Source organism: Hemicordylus capensis, chromosome 4 (assembly GCF_027244095.1).
Source record: "Hemicordylus capensis ecotype Gifberg chromosome 4, rHemCap1.1.pri, whole genome shotgun sequence".
In the NCBI taxonomy this organism is placed as follows: Eukaryota; Metazoa; Chordata; class Lepidosauria; order Squamata; family Cordylidae; genus Hemicordylus; species Hemicordylus capensis.
The window spans coordinates 50,550,164-50,576,022 of NC_069660.1; the positions used below are offsets into that span (position 1 = coordinate 50,550,164).

A 25,859-nucleotide genomic window follows, 5' to 3' on the forward strand; every position below is an offset into this window, starting at 1 on the left:
TATTTTTGAACATGGGCTGTGGTATACTTCAAATGAAAGTGGGAGAGAAGCTTTTACATTATGCTGTTTTTCTGGCATTTCATTTCAATTAGCTGAGATGGCACAGCTCCTCAGGGGCAATGACGGGCCACCAGCCGTTCCTCTAGCTCCCGCCGGCGCTCCCCCCATCAGCTCAGGCCAGCAGGGGCACAGTTTGGGCCTCCATGCAAGCGTGGAGGCCAGGCCATTAGAGTGACCAAACATTTATTTATATGACATATTTGTATACTGCCCAAAACTTATGTCTCTGGGCAGTTTACAATAATACAAACAAAATAAAATAAAAAGGTTAACACATTAATTTAAAATTTAAAACATTGTTAAAAACCATTAAACAGTAACTAATGACCTCCGTGCCTGCATGGAGGACTGAACCGAGCTCCCGCTGGCCTGAGATGATAGGAGGAGGAGCACAGGCAGGGCCTAGGGGAGCCACCACCAGCCCACCGCCGCCCCTGAGGAGCCACACTGCTGTGGGTAAGATAACCTCCCACCTGCCCTTTTAAAAATCCCATAGGGTTCCCCAGTGCCTTTTTGGAGGGCCAGGCCAGTTCAAGCTTGAACCAGTTGAACCAGGCCGATTCAAGTCTAATCCCGGCTCAAGTCAAAACACTTTTCACACCTAAACTCTATCCTAAACTTTCTCTTCCTATTCCAAAATATACACTTGGAATTCCAGCACATAGCAAGTAAGAGAAGCTAGGCAATATGGTTTAATTTGCAGGGGAGGAAGTAGAAACTGCAGGGCATATCATATCATAAATGAGATGTGTGTGCATGAGTGCATTCTTTACTCCTGGAAGGCTGGGGGGAAAGGGCCCTCAGTACTGCAGTTGCTATCAGCCAACATCATGATGTAAGCAGAAAGACAGTCAGCTGTTTGTGATTTCAACAAGTATCTAAGAACGTTTGACATGATCAAAGAATAAGCGGTCAACTGATATATTTGATCGATCAACTGACCAGTATACCAACCCTAAATATAAAATAGGTGTATTTTGTGTTGATAATTTGTTGAAGTAGTTTTATTACTGAACTCCTTCTACAGGCTCATCTTAGTAAGAAAATCTGTATAATCATTCTTGTAGAATGAAGGCTACTTCTGTTGAAGTGAGCAGGTGACTAAAACATGGGCAATATTATGATGGGATCTTTTAACATTACCATACTATAAAGGGCTCATTCACCTGCACATCCTCCAGTGAAATATACACAACCACAATGCTCTTCTGCAGAGGACATGTAGGTCAATCTCTATATTAGCAACACAAATCCATGGGCAATTTTGATCTCCTATATTTAGGAAGCAGACAAGAGTCTATTCCAGAGCTGATGAATTGGGATATATTAAGTTAATCACTAGTTCTTTTAAATCACTGGCAGATACCAGTAAGTGGAGCTATCATTGAATTAATTTCTTACCCATTTATTCAGCTATGCAAAAAAATTACAATTTACTTGTATTGTGCATTAAATGTTCTGAGATGGCATATTATGCATTAAAAGAGTATTCTCAATTGCAGAAACTGCATTCTTACCAGTGCTCAGCACCACCATTTTTAGCTTGCTCAGCTTCCTGCAAATGTCTTGTAGCTGCCGCAGCCAAAGCTGTTGCACTCTCATTCTGGAAATCAGCTGCCACAGCCTAAGTAGTAGTATGAGAATAGCTGATATTTCTCAGACAAAGAAAAGAGGACTTCACATTGCTGATAATCCAAACTAGAAGTTGAATAGTACATGGTCTCAGATGACAGAATCTGGCCAAGACAGAAATGGTAATAAAAGTACCCTTGCTCTTCTCTCAATTTCAGATTAGCTATTCTGAGGCTTAGGTGAAATGCCCAAAGGGAATGAACACTATGATGCCATGGATGGGGAAAGAACAGGGAACATGGCCAGCACCTTCTCTTACCACTGCAATCTTGTTCCTTGTCTGAAAATTCCATGTTTCCAGTAAACAGTCAGGCTTAATTACAGAAGGCATATGGATGCTGACAACCTTATCTGCCCACAAGATGCAATGACATCACACTCAGCATTTCCCCCATCCCACTTAATTTACTGCAACATGCAGGAAAACAGGAAGCAAAACAATTATGAGCAATATGTTTATGAAAATTGCCTCTGTCCAATGTTATACTGAAGAGTATTAAAAACCATCAACTGTAACGGCTTGTTCTTATAAAAAAAACATTAAGATTCATCATACATTTCTGGCAGATGAAGATAAAGCTTGCATTTTTAAGAATTGAGCTGTCTGCAACAAAAACTTCCACAGGTAATGGCCTATACTCTTAATTACTACAGTGCACCAGCAGTCTACCTATAAGAGTCTTGGCTGTATTTTGAATTTATTGGGGGGGAAGGGTTGTATCTCAAGCTGCCATACCAAGTAAACAGGAAGAAATGGTGTACAGAGAGAGTCATATCCTATTCAAATTTTAGATGTTACCATAAAGACACTGGGTGGCTACAGCCACATGTCTAGTTCAACCTCAACCTTTGGCAAACAGACTTGTTTCCAAAAACCTTATGCCAGATAAAAATTCATATTTCTAAAACAAAAGACTTTAAGTGGCTGTTTCCAGCAACCAAACATAGGCTGCATTCACATGTAACGTGAAACCGCAGTTAAATGGGGCAGAGATTTGAAATCATGAACATCCAAATGCAGGCAGCCATGGTTTCACAGGAAATGTGACCTGAGGTTTGCCTTGCCAAACTCCAATTTGAACCTTTGGTTTTTAGTGAGTTTTGCTGCCGTAAACACAGGTTGCTCACCTGTAACTATTGATCTGGAAGTGATCCATTGCAGTCATAAGAGTAGGTTCGGTACCTGCGTGGGACCATTCGGGCAGAACTGACTAGCTCCTCAAAGTGCTTAGCCCCGTCCCCTGCACAAGGTGCACTTCCTTAGTTTGGCTGGGCTAGCGTTTTCTCCACAGTTCCTGAAGGACATTTGGATTCAACCATCGTATGGAACCAGTCCACAGTTCAACAAGGTAAGTAGCACTCCATGGTCTATAAGCATGCGTTTTGTCACTTCGCATACTGCAGGGGGGCCAGCAGGAAGGTCTTATGACTGCAAGGGATCACTTCCAGATCAATAGTTACAGGTGAGCAATCTGTTTATCTGGATCGTGTTCCGTTGCAGTCATAAGAGTGGGTGACTAACAAGCTGCAGTCTGGAGGTGGGTGTAGTATGTTAAGGTAGGACCCTTTTCAGCACACCCCTCCCCAAATTGGCCAGAGCTGCAGAGCAAAGGTCCAAGGCGTAGTGTTTAACAAAGGTAGCTTAGAGGACCAAGTTGCTGCTGTACAGATATCCTTGAGCATAATGCCAGCAGCAGAGGTAGTGTAAGCCCAGGTAGAGTCTGCCTATATGGTCTTTGGGGGCTCCATTTTCTGGTGTTTGTAGGTTAGGAAAATGAGTTCTACAATCCAGTGGGATAGCCTTTGTCTAGAAATCTGGTAACTTTTCACTTTGCCCTTATAGCTGACAAAGAGGTGTTTTGTCTTTCTATATTTATTTATTTATTTGATTTCTATACTGCCCTTCCAAAAATGGCTCAGGGTGGTTTACATCAAAATAAAAAATGAAACAATTAAAATAAAAACTAAATAAAAACAAACAATTAAAATAATTTAAAACATTAAAAATTTAAAACCATTTTAAATTTCTATAGGGCTTGGTCAACTGTAAGCAGAATAAGAGTGCACACCTCATATCCAAAGAATGTAGGGAACGTTCCAGAGCTGTTGTGGGATTCCAGAAGAAGGTAGGTAACCAAGTGGATATTTTTGAATATGGCTAGAAATTCCTCCGGGGAAAGGTTGGCCTGCTCTTGAAAAAGCTCATCCAAGGATATGAGCATATTTAGCAAAACAGGTAGTGTAATTAGCAATCTGTACTGCCAGGCAGAAGGTAGAGTAAATCTTTTGGCCCAGAACGTCCAACTTTTGCTCCTCCTTATCCCTGGTGTGGTATGTCTCCTGCCAGTTTTTGAAGATGAAGCGCAATCCACGACAGAGTTGGCAGGTGGATGTTTTAATAGAAAATCATTTTCCTCCTCTTGGATTCTATACAAATTGTCCAAGCACTTGGGAGTTGGGAGCAGAGATTTGCAGGGTTTCTCATGCTAATTTTGTAGCTCTGGAGATCACAGGCAGCAAAGGGAGGTGCACAGGTTGGGTGGTAGCTGCTGAGTTCGAGAATGTATACATGGGATCCCCCACCTCTTGTACTTGCTTTTTTAACTCCAGTCCAAGCACGGAAGCCATCTCAGAGATCTGTTGGTGACAGGAATGTATCTCCTCATTAGGAGACACATTGTCATTCGGCACTGCTTTAAGTGGGGGTTTGTCAGGGTGTTCAGAGGAACCCATAGTAGTAGACGACGAATCGGAATCATAGTCATCAGTCAAGATTAGGAACACAGGAAGCTGCCATATACAGAGTAGACCATTGGTCCATCTACCTCAGTATTGTCTACACAGACTGGCAGTGGATTTTCCAAGGTTGCAGGCAGGAATCTTTCTCACCCCTATCTTGGAAATGCCAGAGAGGGAACTTGGAACCTAGATGCTCTACCCAGAGTGGCTCCATCCCCTAAGGATATTATCTTACAGTGCTCACACATGTAGTCTCTCATTCATATGTAATCAGGGTAGACCCTGCTTAGGTAATGGGACAAGTCATGCTTGCTACCACAAGACCAGCTCTCCTCCTTTTTAATATATGGTCCAGATTAGTATGTGGTCCCGAAGGAGCGGTACCTTTCTTCTTAGGGATCGTTTGAGTGGTAGACAAAGTTATGTCAAGAACCACCGTGTGGATGAGCTGGCTCTTTAGAGGACAAGGCTTTGGTACTTCCACAATCTGTGTGGACATAGAAGCAAGTTGAATAGGGCTCTTCGGTACAGAAGTGTCATCTAGTCTTGGAGGCGTAACCTGGGTAGACATCGAGACCCCAATAGTAACCGGCATAGGTAATGTAGTGACCTGGGTCGACACTGAGAGAACAGCAGTGGCCAAATCTGGTAATTCCGGTCGAGGTGTCACTTGGGTAGCTATAGGCACCATCGACGTTGACAATTGGCACCGTGCTTTCCAGAGTATATACTGGTAATCTGATAGAAATCCTGGGGAGTGCAGGTGTACCTGCAAAACATCTCCCCGCCCCACTCTACTCACTAGTCCCTGTGCGGCAGCATTCCATATATAGGAGCTTTACATGTGTGTGGGCTGGGGGTCTGCATTGATTTGAAGGGCTGGAAAGGAGATGGTGTAGAATGAGTGGAGAGACTCATGAAGCTCGAGAAGATGAAGTTCCTGGAGTTTTTGTTAGCAAGAACACTGTTCCTTCCTCCTCAGCGTCGAGACAGTGGCTTAGGAACCCATAGAAGGTCGACACAAACAACGCGCTTTCTGTGGAATCCAGCATATTCAAGAGGCTCTGGGCATCACCTGGCCATCATCCTCAGTGGTGAAATCAAAGGAGACAGGGAAAGATGTAGGTACTGTGCCCAGAGAGTGGCTGGGGACGGAGATTGCATCAGTGTCATAGTGGGCGACAAGGAGCGCTCACAGTGACAGACGATCAATATCGTGACTGGTACCAACTTCGGTGTTGCTGTCAATGTTGAAGCAGGCTGCCAAGTCGTGCATACGGAAGAGCTAAGCTCTGTAACCTCCGGAGTCAGTGGACGAGATCAAGGAGTCGCTAGGACTGACTGAGGAATTGTCGGGGAAGGCGTGGACCTCGAAGTGGCGGGAAGCTCTACGCGTCCAGTTTTGGCACACTTCTCCAGTCCTGATGTTTCTTGGGAGGGGCATCCCCTCTGACATCAGACTCTCAATGTCGAGACTTATACCACTTATGACAGGTTAAATCAGAGGGCGTCTTAAATGCACTGGTGGATGTTGAGGCAGTTTTTGTTGAGGTTTTAGACTGCACAGTGGAAGGCCCTGACAACGACTTCAACATCTAGTCTGATGTCAATCTCGATGTTGTGCTGAATGTCGAGGGCACGTGAGCATCACCCAGAGATCTTGGCATCAGTGTGCTGGGGCACAGCACGTTGTCATAAAGTGCAGCCTGCAGACAGAGGTCCTATTTTTTCTAGTCAGGTGAGAGAAAGTAAGACAGATCTTACAAGCAGAGGTTTTGTGCTCCTCTCCCAAAGACAACAAAGTTTGTGATTGTCCGCTGAAGCAAGTTTGGCATTGCAGTGGAGATGTTTACATCTATTTTTCTTATCCATAGTAATTAGGGCAAATAAAAGGAATACTCATGTAGTCAAAGTAAAGAGTCCGTTCCAAGTTTAACCGCGTGAAGCCCTCCATTTCCATTAAGAGTAACATTTAAAACGTCAAGAGAGAGAATAATCTGGTTCAGTCCAAGTCAAAGGATTAGTAAAACTAGTGAAATTCTATTGTTTGTTTCCAGAAAACACTGTTCCTGTCCAAGGAGCTCACTATCCAAGGTGCCGACACAATGGTGGTCAGAAAGGAACTGAGAAAACGCTAGCCCACCCAAACTAAAGGAAGAGCACCATGTGCAGGGGGCGGGGCTAGTCAATTCTGCCTGAATGATCCCGCACAGGCACAGAACCCACTCTTTTGAGTGCAACGGATCATGATCCAGCTCCTGAGCTTTTTCGTCGGCTGTGTTACATCTTAATGCGGATGCTGCAATAACCATGGTTTCATTCAGTTTCTGGAACCATAATCATAGAGAGGGAGGCGGAGATCCAGCTAGAATCGCATCCACTCCATGCCTGCAGCACTTCTTGTTGCTTGCCTCTCCAAGCACTTGCCCCGCCCCCGTCTCTGACCCACCAAAGCAGTTGCCCAGCAACAGGGACACCGCCATATCCCATCCAAAGCTTATCAGCCTGTCAAGAAGCAAAGTCACACAGGGGCATGCCCTATTCTCACTCTGTCCCTTGCTAGCCTCTCCTGGAAATTAGAAGAGAAAGGGAATGGGATGGCAAGACGGGCACTACGTGCTTTGCTCTCAAAAAATGAAGTGATAAAGATCTATGTTCACAAGCACATGCACTCAAGGTGGCAACATAAGTAGGGCAACCTCATTGGAGCACTGTAATGATAGCAAGCTTGTGGTAGCAAGCATGAATTGTCCCCTTTGCAAAGCAGAGTTGGCATTGCATTGGAACGGGAGACTACATGTATGAGCACTGTAAGATATTCCCCTTAGGGGATAGGGCTGCTCTGGGAAGAGCATCTGCATGCTGGCATGCAAAAAGTTCCAAGTTCCCTCCCTGGCATCTCCAAGAAGGGGTTGATGGAGACTCCTGTCTGTAAACTTGGAAAAACCGCTGCCATTCAGTGTAGACAATTCTGGGCTAGATGGACCAATGGTCTGACTTCCTACGTTTCTATGTATAAAGGCAGTTTCCTATGTTCCTAACACTTTTAGACTGTGAGCTCTTTGGGGACAGGGAACCATATGAATTATTTATTTTTCTATGTAAACCTCTTTGCCCCAGTGAAAGGAGTGATTCCTTATCTATGATGATGAGGACGGGTGCTGTTCCTGAGCATCCTCACTCATGAGAGTGTAAGGCCATGGGGATACCGCTTCACAACTCACAAGAAGAACTGTCCGTGGGGATGGGGTGTTGAACTGAATCACTAATAATGTGCAAAGACATCCCCTTCTCCAAAAGACCGCTCTCTCACGAGAGTGTCAGGCCATGAAGACATGCATGAAGGCCGGGCGGCAGATGCCACCCGGCCAGGTTGCTCTATACAAGCCAGGTACAGGGACGGGTACCCCGACAATTCTCCCTGTCTTGGCAACTGCTGCAAAGAAGCTGTCAAAATGTGCCTTCTGCCAGCCATCCACCCATTTGAACATATTCATCTTTATTTTTGCCTGGAACAGCAACCCCCAACTCTCCTGGGGTTGTTGGAAATCAGGGCTCCCCACTTCCATGATTCTCTGCAGCAGCATTTCTGCTTACAGTGCAATGCCAGTCCAAACCCAGGAAATTTGAATGATAGTAAAGATCTGTCCCCCGGTCTCAGTGTTTCCCAAGTCTGCCTACCTGGCTATGGCCAGACACATGGAGTATCAAAATCTCCTTTGGGTGCATGCAAGGGGTCGCTGTGCAAAAGCTATATCATTAACCAGAGAGAATAGAGTACCCCTGCAAGCAGGGCCTTACCTTTGTTGTTGTTAGCTTAGCTCATGAGCACACAGTCCAACAGAAGACCAAAGGTTGGTGAGCCTAAGGTCCTCCCCAGTAGACTGGCCCTCTCATAAGAGTTTTAGTCCCCTGGCGGCAAGCCGCCATGGGGGCAGGAATGTGGTTTGGTCTCTATGGACTGTTTTGCTGGGGTGAGCCATTGCAAGAGCATCCTTGGTCACAGAGGGTCAGACCCCAGGATCCTTTGCCCTCCCTCATATACATGATTCCTCCAAGGAAGTCATCATGTTCCCTTCCTTTTCCTGAGTAATAGGAAAAGAGTGCCCCCCCAAGATCCACCCACCCACTAGAAATTGTGCATGTGCGAGAGTTTTGTTTCGGGGCTCTTACAAGGGTGGCAGTGCAATTGCTGTCAGAAGCAGGGCTTGAACGGTGTGGCATTTAAAGGGATTTAAATGCCCTTTCCCTGCTGAAATCAGGCAGACCATTCCAAAATAGCACGATTGCGCTCAGTACACTCCCACTGAAGATTGTGGCCAATGGCTGCTGCCCTCGAGACATGGTGACGCCTTGCCCATGGTCTGACAACGTGAGCTCTATGGAGCTTGTTGAGATATGGCTGAGACAGACCAGGAAGAGCCATGGGCTCCCCTGTCCTGAAAACGGAGGTTGCCGGACTGTGGTTGAACGAACATCTGCAATGTGATTCACGATTAGAAAAATGAGCTGCAAATTTGGCAACCTCTGGTTTCACGTTACATGCGAATGCGGCCATAATTTTTCTATGTCAAGTCAAAACTTATAGCACTGTTGCCCACCCATACCCAATCCCTTATCTTTTAAATGTAAAATTGGAGGGTTGATGTCTTTCAGCTTCTTTTGATTCCCCTTCATTTAACTTCTGTACATTTCTTGCTATCAGAAGTACATATAAAGCTCTGGACCAGAGTGGACTTAAATAAGATAATATGAAGTGCAGTTTTTTAAAGGTTCACAGATACTGAAGTTCTAAGTACAACATATATTGTTTATAATAACTGCAAACTGCATAACCCAAAGAAGTTACATGTGAAATACAAACCCTGTTTGCCATTATGATTTAGGTTCGTCAAAAACTGTATCTCTTTCTCACCAGCAATAAGTCCTGTGCAGCTATTCTAACTGTGTAGGAAAATGTATCATCATCTTCATCTTCAACAAATTGTTGAGGGTTTCCAGTCCAGACTTTTATCTGGTGAGAGAGAGAAAAGTAATAAAGTCACAATAATTCAGAAATGTATAAAAGCATGTCTTTGCCCATTCTGGACTATATATGGTAACTAAACTGCCAAATGCACGAAATGTTTAAATTTTATTTTTCCCAGTGCAACAGAGAAAAATGTTGCAATACACAGAGTATACAGACATCTGGAGTTTCCCCAATATTTTTCCAGTCAACATGCATCTCCATATAATCCCTAAACGAAGCTCTAAAGCACTTGGAAAGTTGGTGTGAATTTAGTTTAGAAAGGAAATTAGAGGAATATACTACTATGCACAGAACTTGTCATATGATAGAAGCTCTCCTACCAGGGCTTTTAATTTATCAGAGACTTATAAAAGCAGTAAGTTTAATACATCATTATAGATCCAATATCCTCTAGAGTAGATTTCTGCCTACTTTTAAAGCATTTGAGATGAGGATTTGAAAACATTTCCTACATAATAGTGTATGGAAAGTATGTTTACCTGTTCCTCGGTGATCTGCATATAGAGAATGATGTAATATATTAACTCTGGCAAAGCTTTCTTCACTGTGCTTTTAAATTTATGATTTTCCAACAGAGCATGAACAAACTCAAAAATGCTGAACACCAGGTTTTCAAAACCCAAAACTTCACCTAAATATGAAAAGAAGTTCAACAGATGTTCTCATACTACAGAAAATAGTACAAAGAAACATTACAGTTTTATTAGAGTTACTTCAGTTTATCAAGTCAGAGTTGTATTATCTTATTCAGGCTAGCGAAATCTGAGGCTGTAGGTTCACGCAAGAAAACAGGAGTCCCCCAAATGAAGGGGGGGAGATTTCAATTTTTGCAAAACATTAGTCAAAAGCAAAAATATATTTCACTGATATATTAACAATCACATTTAAGATGACAAACGTTATAGGTATTGTATGTAAGAAAATCTATTAAAATGGGTGAAGGGGGAAATAGGTTGCTTATCTGTAACAGGTGATGTTTTGGTGATTTGCTATCATTCACAACATGGGTTTTGTAGCCACAGTAGCCCCCGCGGAAGGCCCTTCACATGCCAAACTCAATCAATCATCTTTATTATGGTCCAAGACCAGCATAAGAGAGAACAGCAGAGCATGATTCAAAATAATAAAAACCAATTATGAAACCATAAAACTATATCACTTTAAAAGTATTACTGTAATAGTATAAAGCTATATTATAATAGTATAATAGCCGCTACCCTTCGAAAAGAGGGTAGCTATGAGATTACTGAACAGCTGAATTAAAAAAAAAATTATGAACATAAAATGTGAAATATATAAAATGCAAAAAGTGGTGGTTAAAACAGGGTATATAAAATAAGGCATCTAAATAGGAACAATTTAAAAAAAGATAAAATAGTCAGCAGTTTAAAATTATGCAGAGCTGATGCAAGGGAATGGCCTGGCAGTCATGAGCTGGCAGATCGTACACACTGCCACACAGAACGTGGCAGTGTTATATACATGAAGGCTGGGTCTTCATCCGAAAGGAGCAACCAGGTATAGACATGGTTTGGACGGCCAGGTTACTTGCGAAGTAGCAAAAATATAAGCTCGGCCTGCATGTCTCTGTAAAAGGGGCAAAAGAGGAGTACATGTTCTGTGGTTTCTACCTCCCCAGTGCCACAGGGACAAAGTCTCTCTGCCATTGGGATCTTTCTGTATTTGCCTTCCAATACAGCAGAGGGAAGGGCATGACAATGGGCAAAGGTATAAGCCCTTCTGTGGCTTGGGATTTCTAGCTGTGACAGGTATAAGGTGGGGGAGGCAGAGGATCTGAGCCTTTCCGAGGACAGGAAGGGTGGAACCCTGCCTAGGTCATCCTGGTGTCCATTATCCTCTGTTTCATGACTGTTTTTAATGGAAAGGCCTGAGTGTTTCAGAGAGGTACGATATAGGAGGACTGATCATATAGAGGCTTGTAATGGATTAAAACCTTTGGCCCTGGCATAATTGGCAAACCTTTATCTATGATCAGGCAATATGTGCAGCAAAGAAACAATTCTTTTCTGCCTGTATTGCACCCACAAGCTTGCGTCCAGGGGAGTTGTACAGGGTTGAGAGAGGGCTCCTTCCTTGAATCAGAATTTTTAACCATCAATTACATTTTTAGTGACATTTTTAATGAGTTCTTTGTAGATATAATATCTCTTATTCGGGCCAACTTAGACTCAGATCCCACAATTACTGCCGTTTCTGATGAGGTGTCCAGCAACTCCTCATGTGGTTAGGCTGGATCAGTTTCAGTTTGTGACTCTTGAGGATGTGGACAAGCTGCTTAGAACAGTGAGGCCTACCACCTGTTCTCTTGGCCAGTGTTCTCTCTAATTTTTCTCATCTGTGTGCGGAATTAGATTTGTTCTGGGTGGCAGTATTTATTATTTGTTTGTTTGTTCGATTTTTAGACCGCCCTTACAGAATAGCTCAGGGCGGTTCACAAGTATCATAAAACAGTTGAAATCAATCAATGATCAGGAATAAAAATTTTAAAATACAATAAAACAACTAAGAACAAAACAATTCAAAACCTTATAAAAACCCGATACATTGAAAACCCTTTAAAACAATTTAAAAACCCTGGAAGGCCAGGACGAACAGGCAGGTCTTTAGGGCTCTCCTAAATGCCAATAAAGAATTCAAGTTACGGATTTCTGCAGGGAGCGCATTCCACAATCTAGGAACGGCTACAGAGAAGGCCCGCCTCTGGAGAGCCACCAGACGAGCTGGTGGCAACTGGAGCCGGACCTCCTCAGATGATCTTTGCGTGTGGTGGGGATCAGACCGAAGAAGATGCTCTCTAAGGTAGTGTGCACACACATGAATTCAGGGTGGAACCTTCCCAATTCAACTTGAGTGGGACCTAAAATTAACTGAGTGGACATTAAAAATGTGTGATTGTACACACATGCACATGCCTTAAAGGGAATACTGCTCTTGACCCTTGTCTAATATGGCTTCTACTATCTGGCAGAGGGGTTGTTGTAGAGGGCCTGGAAGATATTATAAGTACTTCTCTGAGGGAAAGCAGGATGCCTCCTTGCCTTGGGGAGGCAATCATTAGACCTCTTTTGAAGAAGCTTGCATTGGATCTCTCAGATTTAAGCAATATAGGCCTGTTTCCAACCTTCCATGGCTGCACATGGTAACTGAGAGGGTAGTGGCCTCCCAGCTGCAGGCAACCTTGGAGGAAACTGATTATCTAGACCAGGGCTGCTCAACTTTGGCCCTCCTGAAGCTGTTGTCCTACAATTCCCATAATCCTGGCTATTGGCCACTGTGGCTAGGGATTATGGGAGTTGTAGTTCAAACACAGCTGGGGGGTCTAAATTGAGCAGGCCTGATTTAGGCCCATTTTAAACTGGCTTTCAGGGGGACTATGGGGAGGAGACTACCTTGGTCAGTCTGATGGACAATCTCCAATTAGGAGTTGACAGAGGGAGTGTGACTCTGTTGGTCCTTTTGGAACTCTCAACTGCTTTCATTACTATCGACCATAGTATCCTTGTGGAGTGCCTGAAGAGGTCTGGGGTAGGAGGCACTGCTTTGCAGTGGTTCTGCTCCTTCCTTTCGGGCAGATTCCAGATGGTGTCCCTTGGAGCCAAGCTGTAGTTAAAAGGGCGAGTCCGATGGTGGTAGCAGTCCCAAAAGGTAGGGAAAAGACCAAAGTGGTAAAAGGCTTTGTTTGGACTGGTCCAGATTTCTGCTGTTTGCTTCTGCATATAGGACCGTGTTTGGCCGTAATGGAAGGACTTTCCATAGTCCCTATGATCCAGTTTGTTGAACTGAAATTTTGGCTTGTTGTATTTCTTGTACCTCTGGGAATGGGACTGTGAAGTGGAAGACTATGTAAAGGTTTTTGCTGTAAATTTTGATTTCTTCATCTTCTCCATTTGTCCATCTGAGAACTGAATAAGCCTTCCCCATCAAAGGGGAGGTTCCCTATTTTGTCTCTCATATTCATTTGGAGAGAGGAAGTGATGAGTCAGGTATTTCTGCATAGAGGGATCACACTTAATAAGGTGGGGGATTCTGTCTCTGTGAGGTGCTTAGCAGTATCCAGATGTTGGCAAGTAATATCAGCAGATTTCGAAAAGGCTTCCTTAAATTTAGATTGATGTCTTCTTTGAAATTCTTCTAAATCGAGTAATGGTATTTGGCCATGCAAGCCATGTAATTGGCTCTTTTAATGGATAGTGAAGAGGAGGAGTAAACCTTCCAACCCACAGAGTCTAATTTTCTGCTCTCCATTTCAATAGGGGTGGGGTATTCCCCTCTGCCCCCGGTTCTATTTCTCATTGCACAATCTACTACTAAGGAATTAGGCACATGATGTTTGAAAAGAAATGTGCAATGTTCTTGAACCCTGTATCAATTTCCAAGGCATTTAGAGGTCGAGGTAGATGACATATCACATGCTGACTTGCTGAGTTTACTAATACTGGCACGATAGGGAGGGCTGAAGGATGAGAGTTAAGTCACAGACAGAATCTTTAACTATGGAAGCCAGAGATTCCAGTTCCAGGCCAAGAACTTTGGCCATTTCAGCCACTTCGATACAATGAGTTTTTGTCTCCTCTGTGGGAGAATTAGATGTGTTGTTGGGAACATTTTCATCAGGCAAAGGGTCTGATGGGTTTTCTGTGTGCGTAGAATCACCACCTGAATCAGATGTGGATGTATATTCAGAGGCATTCTAACCCCTGGACCTCGGAGACCCAGCCCATGGCCTTCAAGGTCTGAGGGGGGCCTCAGGAGGGCCCCCTGACACTACCCCACTGCGCCAAACGTTACCTTATTTTTAGCTGCCAATATGCGCAGCCAGGAGGTGGGGGGGTGAGCGAAGCAGGCCTCCCCCCACCTCATGGCAGTGGCAGTGTGCAGAGCAGCCGCTGGGGCTGCCTATCTGGCCCAACCGTCTTTGAAAACTGTGAGGTGTTCCTTTCTGCAGGCGCACTGGAGCGTCTTGCAATTTTTAAGGACCACTGGGACAGACAGGCAGGCCACACCCCCACCATGCACACTGGCAACTAGAAATAAGGTAAATTTTGGTGGTTCAACACAGTGGGGCAGCAGCAGGGCAGTTGCGGGCTGGCAGCAGGACGCCCTCCCGAAAAATGCAGGGGGGCTCATGGTGGGGGTGATCTGGGCACCAGTTTTGCCTAGGTGTGCCTCTGCATATATATATATATATATATATAGAGAGAGAGAGAGAGAGAGAGAGAGAGAGAGAGAGAGAGAGAGAGAGAGAGAATGGTGCTTTTATTAGTAATATAAGTAAAAACAGAAAAGGTTACATCTCTGAGAGTATACGATTACACAGAAGAATAGGTCCATCATAAGAGCCTCCTCTACATGCAAGATACCAAGATAACTATCTATCTATCTATATATGAGAATATAATTATGAAATAAGAAATGTTAACATAAAACTCAGTCTACCATCAATAAAATTACAGGCCTAACAGTAAACCAACATATAGAGGGGAGAGCTAAAACCGACAAAAAGTAACAGCAGAAAAAGAGGAAGCTATATACATGGAGATTGAGATTAATGCTCAGGCACAGAGCATTTCCATAATGAAGGTCACCTCCCATACCTGCTGACTCAAAAGTATCATTAAACATATTAATAATTAATATTATTAATATATTATATCCATTTAAAACTTATATTAGTTTCATACCTAAACAGAAAGAGGATGAGTTCTCAACTCCAAAGTAATAATATAAAAACAATAAATAGTATTGTTTTTATAATATTAAAATATGATTAATGAAACAGAGTACTTAGAGGGGTCCCTCAAAACAGAACAGCCCGCCAAAGTATAAAGCTCAGCGCCAAATCATGCAGCAAAATCTTCATGCTTATTTATTATCATTTCGTGTTTGGTTCTCCTCTCTACTAAAACACAGCAAGAAAATCTATAATGACGTAATGAAAATGAAAATATATATTCCTGAAAAAGAAAAAGATGAATATATGAACATGGAATTTTTCCTGAAATGTAGTAGAAGAGATAACTTGCAGATCTGGGAGGGGAAGAGTGGGTTGTCTCTCTCAGCTGCTCTGTAAGATATTGTGGTAGAGGAGGTGGGTCTAGTGGTCTTGTGAATGATGAATCATGTTCCTTAAAAAGGGTTTGTGAGTTGAAAGCAGATTTCATCTTCCTGAGTTTAAACTCTTCATAGTCATAAGGTAGTGAAGGCAAAGGCATATAGAGAGGGTCTTCGAATCTTCCTAATATTGGCTCAAGAGCACCTGGTGAGCTCCAACAGTCCATCCTCCTTCTATACAAGGAGTATGAAGGAAGTGAGAGATAGTATCTTTCCTTTCAAGGTTGCTAGGGAAATACAATGGAGAACAAGCAGGTGTCACTCTAATGGGTGAGGCTGATGGTGTTTTGGGGACAGGCAGAACACCAGAACCAATATTGTCCTCAACATCAAGTCCATGGGGGCGGGGGAAGCCTTTAACGGCTGACCCATTAGGTGTTGTATGTGTAAACCCCAGAACAGAGTCAATGTCTTGATGAATAGGAAATTCTTTTGACACTGATGCCCTGGAAGGAGAGTTGAAGCCCAAATCAGGTGATGGAGGGACATTTGAGGAAGCAAGTGGTTGCCTTCCTGATTCAGACACAGGTTTGGTCAGCATCGGTGTCGATATAAATGACGTTGAGGTTTGTTCTGCCGAGGGAACAGGTGTCACAGTCGACATCAAGGTTGGTGCCAGAATCGATGTCAGCACTGATGCCAGAATATACGATACTGTAGAGATCGGGAGATTGGTAGAACCAGCATCAATGATCTCTGGTGAAGATGATGAGGATCGAGATTGAACTGGAGGCATAACCTGAACCACAAAAGCTGAGAAGGTTCACTCTCTGAGCGGCATAGGCGATGTTGAAATCTGAGACAGTGGCTAAACCGATGTAGACACTTAGATGCTTCTCCTTCGGGACTGTTAGTATTGTTCTATGGAGGAACTTCAATATTGAAGTTGACGGTGTTGGGGGTTGTCACAGTGTTTACGCTTCTTGTGGTGTCTATGATATCCGCCCTTGGAGATACTGTGAGGCTTTTTAAAAGTATCTTTTGAGGTCGTAGCCGGGGAAGTTGCTGAAACCAACTGCGACTTTGAATGTCAGTGGTCAGATGGTGTCAATGTTGATGGTAACAGGGACCATGGAATCGGGGTTGGAGGATGCAATGCTTGTTCATGTAAAGCAGCCCTTAAACTTAATTCTCTGCTTTTTCTGGTTTGCTTCGAAAAAGATAAGCAAATCTTGCAGGTTCAGACAATACGGTCCTCTCCAAGGCAAAGAAGGTAGAGATCGTGTTTGTCAGAATGACAAACACGAAAGAAGTGTCCCACAGCACAAACACCTCTTAAATGTTTAAGCATCTATCAGTACAAATACCAAGAAAACTAATCCAAATCATAAGGCAAAGAGTAGAGATAAAGTGAACCACAGTTGAAAAAAACGAGAATTCAAATCATGAATCTTTTTCTCTCAAGAACCAAACACAACTGAGGAACGAATCCTTGGAGAAGCACAAACAGCGGCAGTTGATCGGGAACTGAGTAAAGGGGTGCTCTGCCACTGAAGATACCATGCTTGGCGCAAGAAGGGCAGAGCTTAAGAGTGCCTTGAGGAGCTTGAAAATCCTTCCATGGGGGCTACTGTGCAGGCACATAACCCACATAGTAAAGGATACTGGATCATCACTAAGATCAGGTATTCTTTCCTTGAATTTTCCAAATGGTTTCCCTATGCCAACAATATTAAATTCCAGAATATTCTCAAAACATGCTTTCAATGGATTTCTCCTTTCCACTATAGGCAGTTAAGTGCTGCGAGTTTTCTGGGAACTGCTTACATGGATTTCCAGTCACACACCTAGGATTGACTAAAGAGCAATATAATTGCTTCTTACCATCAGAATCCACTGGGTCCTCTACTTCTTCTGTGTAATTTACTTCGGTTCTCACATAGGTATAAGCAAGTTAAGGGGAAAAAATCAATCAACATACTACCAGATCATGGTGCTTGTGATTTAGGCTCAAATTTTCTGCAGTGAAATTATTTATTACATTGCAATCAGAATGCGGGGGAGGGATAAAACACAAATCTTTAATTCTCGTATCTGGAACTAAATTGCAAATTTAACACTAAATTTAGCAATTGGAACAATCAATCTATTTCATGCTGCACAGTGCTTGAATTATGGAAGTCACTTCCTGCATCACTGTAGAATTTTTTAATTTTTTTTTAAAGATAGTGCCTGGCAGCAATCCCTCCTTCAAAGGCTACCAAATGAATTGCTGCCAACAGTGCAGTAGAAAACAGTGGGGGGAAATAATAAAGAGAAGCCCAGCTGCCACCATTTGCCTAGATGTCAGCTCCAGGTTGCCATCAGGCAAGTGGTTCAAGACAAGGCTGCAGAAATTCTATAAAACGACTTTTGTTTTGTCTCAAAACCCCAATTAAATAGCCTGTTAGTGAATTTTCTGTTTTTACGACAGTAAACTGGAATTTACTCCACTGCTGTTTTTTCTTCTGTTTTTTACCCCTGCCACAGCATTTCCTTTCTATTCACAACATGAAAAAAGGGTATAAGGCTGCACTTTCTGTGAGGGTATTCCAAACAATGGGCAGGATCTGTTGCATGGATGAAATCATGTGTCTTGGGTAGTTCTTCACTAGTGCTGTCACTGCCTAAGAGAAGGAAAGAGAGATCCTTAGAATTATTAACATACTTGCATTCAGGAAATAATTTTCCTTCTAAGCCCAATCACATCCATATTTCCTCATCTGCAGAATGAATGAGATCTTTGCCTGAAACACCAGAATGTGCATATTATTACTGCTGATAAATGAATACATATATACACACAGACATTACAGCCTATGAACTCATTTATGTTAGAGCTAGCAGAAGTCCAGGTAAGGCACATAAAACCTTATTCAGCTTTGTGATTCCTACTGGAAACATATTACAAATATTTGTAAAAGCTCTTATTAATGGAAGCCTAACAAACCTAAAAAAAAAAAACTCTAAAGAGAACTTCTTGCTTATACAGAATCCTCTAGTTCTACTAGTCCAGTGGTTCCCAAACTGGGACCAGATGTTACTGAACTACAGCTCCCATCATCCCCAGTAACAATTTATTGGGAACTATCACTCTAGTCTTAGGGCCCATTCTAGATAATTTGCTGTTTAAATATCAAGGTGTAAATTTGTTACAAAGAATGCATACCACTTGTGAAAGAAATACCTACTTTTAGGTATTTGATCCCAAGATCTTTACCTAGAAGCATCTGAGGCTTTCATTTCTTTGAGCCAAATTAATAGTATTGGAATGTTACCATCAGTGGTTCCAGTTTTGCTGGATAGATATGCTGGCTTATGTCACATTACAAACAAAAACAAAGTGTTGCTACAATGGCACATAAAATGTGTAGATAGCAATAATGATGAACACCATTTTTGTTACCTGTTCCAAATGTCAGGACTTTCAACATAAATTGTTATGTACCAACATGATGCTGTATTTTGCACATTTACCTTTAAAACCTCCATTTTAAGTCCACTGTCTGATGTAGGACCATCAGGCATTTGCAGGGCCTGAACAAAGGCTTCAGTGAACTGCTGTACCACAGGGAAAATGAGAACTTTGGCTGCCCCCTGTCAGAATAAATAGGAAGTATACTTGCATTTTTTGTTATGATAACTTGTACATTGTTAATCATCAGTAAAATTAGCTGGAAAACCAAGTACCAGACATGCATTCAGACACACAAAAGTATGTGTCTCAGAAAACCAAGTATTCACACCTGCTCCTTAAAGAGTGTTACAGTTGCTGTACACTTTGAAGAGACAGACAATTTCACATTTGGTCTGATCTACTTGAAACTTGCTATTGAATTGAATTGATTTACAGGTGGCTTCCCACATTCTAGCTGCTCAAGACTAAAGCAGAACACCGTCATCCTCAGGATAGGAACAAATCTGAATATATCTGCAAGTCCTGGCAACATAAACATGAAGTCAGCCTCCAATAGGCGGGGGCATACCACACCAACTTATCCCCACAATAGCCAGAAAGTGACTTGGCTGGTCTTTGGCCTCCTTCCCTCCTCTTCTCAGTGTTCCATCAGCTGCTTCTATAAACCCGCAAAGAATTGGCATCCCCCTCCCACCAGGCATCACCATCTGATGACATCAACAGCTGGCTTGCATGCTCCAGCAGCATCCCCAAGATTCCACTCCTTACTGCATTCAAGTGAAAACCTGAGGAGCTGGGGCAGTATGGTGGTTGTCTTCCTTGCCACACATCATCACCAGTTTGTTGTGACCCGAAACAAAAAAGCAACTGTTAAGGCTGCAGCTCAGTATTCCTTAAACAGCATAGTTAGTATACAGGAGGTATATAAATGTATAATAAATCCTTTATAATAAAACCCCTGTGTGTGATCCCGTGCCGCCTGTGTCTTTTGGGGCAGTTCTGGGCATGCGCAGAGCGCATGCCCAGAACCGCCGAAAAAGATACGGCCGCCCAGACACAGGCGGCCATATTGGCCAAATTATCTGATGTGGCGCAAACGATTCCTGCCGACGCCACCCGCCCGCCCCCCCAGCTGCCCAAGTCCTCCACTCCCGTCCCCACGGGCAGCCATGTCTGCCAAATTTTTGTCTCAATCGTTCTTAATAATTGCTGCTGCCGCCGCCGCCGACCAACCGCCCGCCCTCCCAGCTGCCCGAGTCCTCCTTTTCAACCCCCCCCCCATGATTAAGGGCCAAATCGGCCCATGCAATTGCCCCCACGGCCACCGCCGCTGACCACCCGCCCGCCCTCCCAGCTGGCCGATTCCTCCTTACCCGTAAAAGTCCATATTTAGAGAAGGAGAGAGGAGTTCGCAAGCAGAGCTCCTCTCTGTGCAAAGTCAATGCCCAAACTGGCGCTATGGACGCAAAGGACGCAATAGGCGTCCTTTGCGCCCAAAGCGCCAGTTCAGGAAGAGGCTTTTCAGAGAGAGGAGCTCTGCTTGCGAGCTCCTCTCTTCTTCTCAAAATAGGGACTTTTACGGGTAAGGAGGAATCGGCCAGCTGGGAGGGCGGGTGGGTGGGTGGTCGGCGGCGGCCGCCGCGGAGACTTTGGGGCCCTTGGCCGGCAGGGTGACCGGCTGCGGCATGCAGGCTGGCGGCGGCGGGAGGGGGAATGGCGGCGGGGGGCCCGGAGCGCCCGTTACTAGTGCCCGTTATTTAACGGGCCGAAATTCACTTGTATTAAATAAATGCATTCTTCATAAGCAGAAAATATTGAAGGCCAGTGAGGTGCAGAATACGAAGAGCAGGGTTTGGGAATAGGTAACTCAGCTGCAGATCACCATCCCCTTTCAATCATCATGACATTTACTGGAATTCTTGATTACATCCATATGTTTGAATTATCATACCTCACACAGAGTAAACACGAATGGATGAAGCAAGAGCTATTACCTATTTTGTGGTGATATAACAGCACTTTCTATTACACTTTACAATCAATGCCACTCGTGAAGAAATTGACTATTTACCTTTTCCAATACCTCCATGTTACAGATCATATGGGCACAAGTGGTAAAGATTTCAACAGCACGCGACCGTGTACGAATACCATATACCTAACAGAAGAGAAAAGGCTTTTCAAAACATGACAAAGACTGCTAACTATCAATATGTTTAGTCATCACTCAAAACAGCAATTTTTTTACTTAATTCCATGAAGCTGTGTAAAATAGAAGCCAAGTATGTTTTCTACTTTTCTTTGCACAATCTAAACTAACATAAGATTTCTGCCTCAAAATAGAAGAGGTTTAATGTATAAGATACTAGTCACAAGAAATGAATACTTTCAATAACAGGTTTCAAAGCATATTCTTACCTATAGTTAAGATATTCTGACATTTGTAAAGTGTATTTAGTTGCATCCGTTTCTACTGAAAAACTGATGTTCATTGTTGCACATGCACACATGTTTTTCAGTGCCAAATTTACCTTGCACTGTCATAGAATTAGACTGGGATCTTTAGGAATTTCTGGAAGAAAGGTCATTGGGATGAGAGCAATCAAGATATGAGCCCCAGAAGTAGCAACAGAACAGGTTAGGAAGCAGATAGTTAAAGGATCCACCATGTAAAACGGGGGAACTTTTTTTTCCGGACCAAATTAGTAATGAATAAATCCCATTGACAATAATTAATCATAACTAATTTGTCTCATTTATTTCATGATGCTCAGTCATGACTAATTAGTCTGGATGTTGCCCAGGGTTGCTAAGCTTTTAACTATTACTCTTTGAAAAGTTTTCTGCACAATATTGTATGGGATTGCTGCTGCGCAGACCTTGCTTCTAGAAAGCTCTCTTAACCATGTGTTTTTATCATCTTTATCTTCACCATGTTATATCCTGAGAGTTAAGTGAGCAAGATGCGAGATTTCACAGACTACCACTCAAAAGACACAGATAAGCAACTCTGTTTTACAATATTATGCAACTAATATTGCATAATATTAGGGGGATATGATGGTGGTATTTTAGTCTGTGTTAGTTAACACTGCATACAATGCATCACTTTTCACTATTGGCCCATCCCATTTTATTTTTTTCTTGTGCTTAAGTATCCACTAGGCTCTGGTATTTGTTCTGTTCCTCTGGGTGCTTGTGGAAGGGGTTTGTGACCAGTCTTTGACATAGCATACACCTAATAAAGTGTGATTAGCATGCTTTGATTAGCATACACCTAATGAGAAGCCTGCAGGAGAGAGAAGAGGAGGGACAACATCTGCTCCTAGGCAGACCACAGGGTGAAGGACTGGGTGCCTGCCTGTTTGCTTCTCCTTCTGTCCCCGTTGCTATCTGCCCCCCTGGACTGGCTGCTGTGCTGAGGTGAGGCTTTGCAGGACTGGGCCCCAGGAGGTGACTTGGCAGTTTCCTGGACTCCATCTGCCTAGAGCTGCCTGCTCAGGGCTATATAGGGTGCTGCCAGTGGAGGCGGGATCTCCACCAAAGGGGCGACACCAAAGAGGGTCGCCCCTTTGGGGGAGCTGAGAAGGTTATTGGATCCAATAGGATTTAGTGTTGGCTCTGCCGGCAATCCTGTTGATGCTCTGGTGGAGAACTGGAACAGCAAACTCACCAGGGCAGTGGTCATGATTGCACCTAAGTGTCCTCTCTGACCTGCTGCAAAATTGGCCCCTTGGTATACGGAAGAACTACGGAGGTTCTTGGAGCAATGTAGACGACTAGAGCGCAAGTGGAGAAAGACTCAACTCGAATTCGACAGATTACAACATAAAGCACATTTGAAGATCTATGCTGAGGCAATACATGTGGCAAAGAAGAGATTCTTTTCTGCCTGTATTGAATCTGCAAGTTCACATCCAGCAGAGTTGTTCTGGGTTGTGAGAGGGCTAGTAGGTGCCCCTCCTCCTTTGAATCAAAATCTGGAAGCAACAATTGCTCACTGTGACGTGTTTAATGAATCCTCATGTGGGAAAATTAAACACATGAATCCTCATGTGGGAAAATTCTCTCATATTCAGGCCGACAGGCTCAGCCCCCACAATTACTTCAGTGTCTGATGTTGAGGTGTCTAGCAACTCCTCTTGTGTGGTTAGGTTGGATCAGTTCTAGTTTGTGACTCCTGAGGACGTGGTCAAGTTGCTTGGAGTGGTGCGGCCTACCACCTGTTCTCTTGACCCTTGCCCGACATGGCTTATACTATTTGGCAGGGGGATTGTTGAAGGAGGCCTGGTAGAGATTATAAATGTGTCTCTGAGGGAGGGAAGGTTGCCTCCTTGTCTTAACGAGGCAATTATTAGACCACTTCTAAAGAAGCCTGCCCTATATCCTTCAGAGTTGCGTAACTACAGGTCTGTCTCCAACCTTCCGTGGTTGGGCAAGGTAATTGAGAGGGTTGTGGCTTCCCAGCTCCAGATAGTCTTGGAGGAAACCGATTATCTAGACCCGTATCAGACTGGCTTTCGGGCAGGCTATGGGTTGGAGACTGCCTTGGTCAGCCTGATGGATGATCTCCAATTGGAAATTGACAGAGGAAGTGTGACTCTGTTGGTCCTTTTGGAGGTCTCGGTAGCTTTCGATACTATTGACCATAGTATCCTTCTGGAGCTTCTGAGGGGGTTGGGAGTGGGAGCCACTGCTTTGCAGTGGTTCCACTCCTATCTTTTGGGCAGGTTCCAGATGGTGTCCCTTGGAGACTGCTGTTCTTCAAAATCTGAACTTTCGTATGGGCTCCGTTTTGTCTCCGATGTTGTTTAAGATCTACATGAAACCATTGGGAGAGTTCATCAGGAGATTTGGTGCAGGGTGCTATCAGCATGCTGATGACACCCAAATCTATTTCTCCATGTCAACCTCATCAGGAGAAGGTGTAACCTCCCTAAATGTCTGCCTGGAGTCGGTGATGGGCTGGATGAGGGATAACAAACTGAGACTGAATCCAGATAAGACACTTACTGTCCAGGGTCGAAACTCGGGAGATGAGTTTGATCTGCCTGTTCTGATTGAGTCACACTTCCCCAGAAGGAACAAGTGCGCAATCTGGGGGGGCTTCTGAATCCGTGCCTCTCCCTGGTGTCCCAGGTTGAGGCGGTAGCCAGAGGTTCCTTTTATCAGCTTCGGCTGATATGCCAGCTGCGTCCATTTCTTGGAATAAACAACTTCAGGACAGTGGTACATACGCTGGTAACCTCCAGACTGGATTCCTGTAATGTGCTCTAGGTGGGGCTGCCTTTGTATGTAGTCCAGAAACAACAGCTGGTTCAGAATGCGGCAGCCAGGCTGGTCTCTGGGTCATCTAGAAGAGACCATATTACTCCTGTACTGAAAGAGCTACACTGGCTGCCAATAAGTTTACAGGCAAAATACAAGGTGCTGGTTATAACCTATAAAGACCAAAATGGCTTGGGCCCTGGGTATTTAAGAGAACATCTTCTTTGTCATGAACCCCACTGCCTATTGAGATCATCAGGAGAGGTCCGTCTGCAGTTGCCACTGGCTCATCTGGTGACTACTCAGGGTCGGGCCGTCTCAGTTGCTGCCCCGATGCTTTGGAACACGCTCCTTGCTAAAATAAGAGCCTCACCATCTCTGATAATTTTTAAAAATCTTTAAAGACATTTGTTCACCCAGGCTTTTAATTTAAAGGCATTTTAATAGTTTTAACACTGTTTTAAAATATTGTTTGAAGGTTTTAAATTGTTGTAAGGTTTTAACTTTTTGCTGTCATTTATTTTAGCCAATATTTTAATTTCTTTGTTGTCATTTATCTGTATAATTAATGTTTTAACTTTTCTGTTTTTGTTGTAAACCACCCAGATACGTACGTTTTGAGCGGTATAAAAATATGTTAAATAAAATAAATAATGGTGTATTTATGCACATTATTTGATGTGGATGGATCTAGAGGGCCACATTTCCAAAGATGCCTACTTTCTTTGGGTTACAATCTAGAAGGCCTCTGCATGGCGACTCTGCTATTTATCACAAGCATGCCTAGAAGTTTGTTTCCTTCACACTCCCCACATTCCAACTTTTCTACAAAATCTCAAAGAGACACTTCCGGGGGTGGGGGAGAGAACTAGTGAGACTTATACATTAATTGTTGACACTGCAAGGGAATAGTATATCTAATCATTCCTACAATGTAGATTTTATGTTATTCTCACAGAAGAGACAGCCATTATTTCTTCCCATACCTCTGCCATTGTAAAAATCTTGTACATCTCAGGAAGAATAACAGGAGCAACAAGGGGCATCTGTGTGTCTGTCACCTCCCGAGTGAACTCTAGGAAAGAGCAAAGTAACATAATCAAAAAGTAATTTTGCACAGATTATCCAGAGGTTGATTGTAAGGAACAATAAGCACTTACGAATCTAATTAGACAATATGCTTATAATGTGACTGGATCTTAACATGTTCAGTTTTTCAAATGTGAATAACCACATGGGACTCTGATCTGGATCAGGAATGCAGCATGAGGAAGTAGAACTGTAGCCCTTTTTTCCTCCACAGTCCTCATCCAGATCCCCCTCCTCCTGCAGCGATTTACTCTAGAAAACATTTGTCAAAAAGCAACCACAGGGGAGTAGATGCAAAGGGTACAAGTCCCTCACCCGCTCTTGCCCATTCAGAAAGCAGTTTGGCTTAGGGAAATAGCTATGGAGAGTTACTTGTTGAAGATTTACTGGAATGGACTACAGTCTTGATTACTACACTCACATTCTCCCACCACCTTGCAGCTTCTGGAATCCTGCATAAGCAAGCGGGGGTGGGGGGGACTTGAAACTATTTCTATATTACAATCCTCA

The 25,859-nt window shown here is 43.5% G+C and overlaps 1 protein-coding gene across 2 annotated transcripts in view; it reads right to left on the minus strand.

Moving 5' to 3' along the window:
* Positions 1 to 25,859, minus strand: part of IPO9 (importin 9) — a 66,862-nt gene that overhangs the window by 22,595 nt on the left and 18,408 nt on the right. For both annotated transcript variants that reach the window (XM_053246495.1, XM_053246496.1), the window contains exons 5-12: positions 25,247 to 25,335; positions 21,064 to 21,150; positions 19,052 to 19,171; positions 18,101 to 18,201; positions 17,420 to 17,478; positions 9,943 to 10,094; positions 9,347 to 9,445; positions 1,578 to 1,684 (exon numbers count right to left, since the gene is read on the minus strand). In XM_053246495.1, coding sequence (XP_053102470.1) covers positions 1,578 to 1,684; positions 9,347 to 9,445; positions 9,943 to 10,094; positions 17,420 to 17,478; positions 18,101 to 18,201; positions 19,052 to 19,171; positions 21,064 to 21,150; positions 25,247 to 25,335 — 814 coding nt within the window. The remainder of the gene's footprint in view (positions 1 to 1,577; positions 1,685 to 9,346; positions 9,446 to 9,942; positions 10,095 to 17,419; positions 17,479 to 18,100; positions 18,202 to 19,051; positions 19,172 to 21,063; positions 21,151 to 25,246; positions 25,336 to 25,859) is intronic.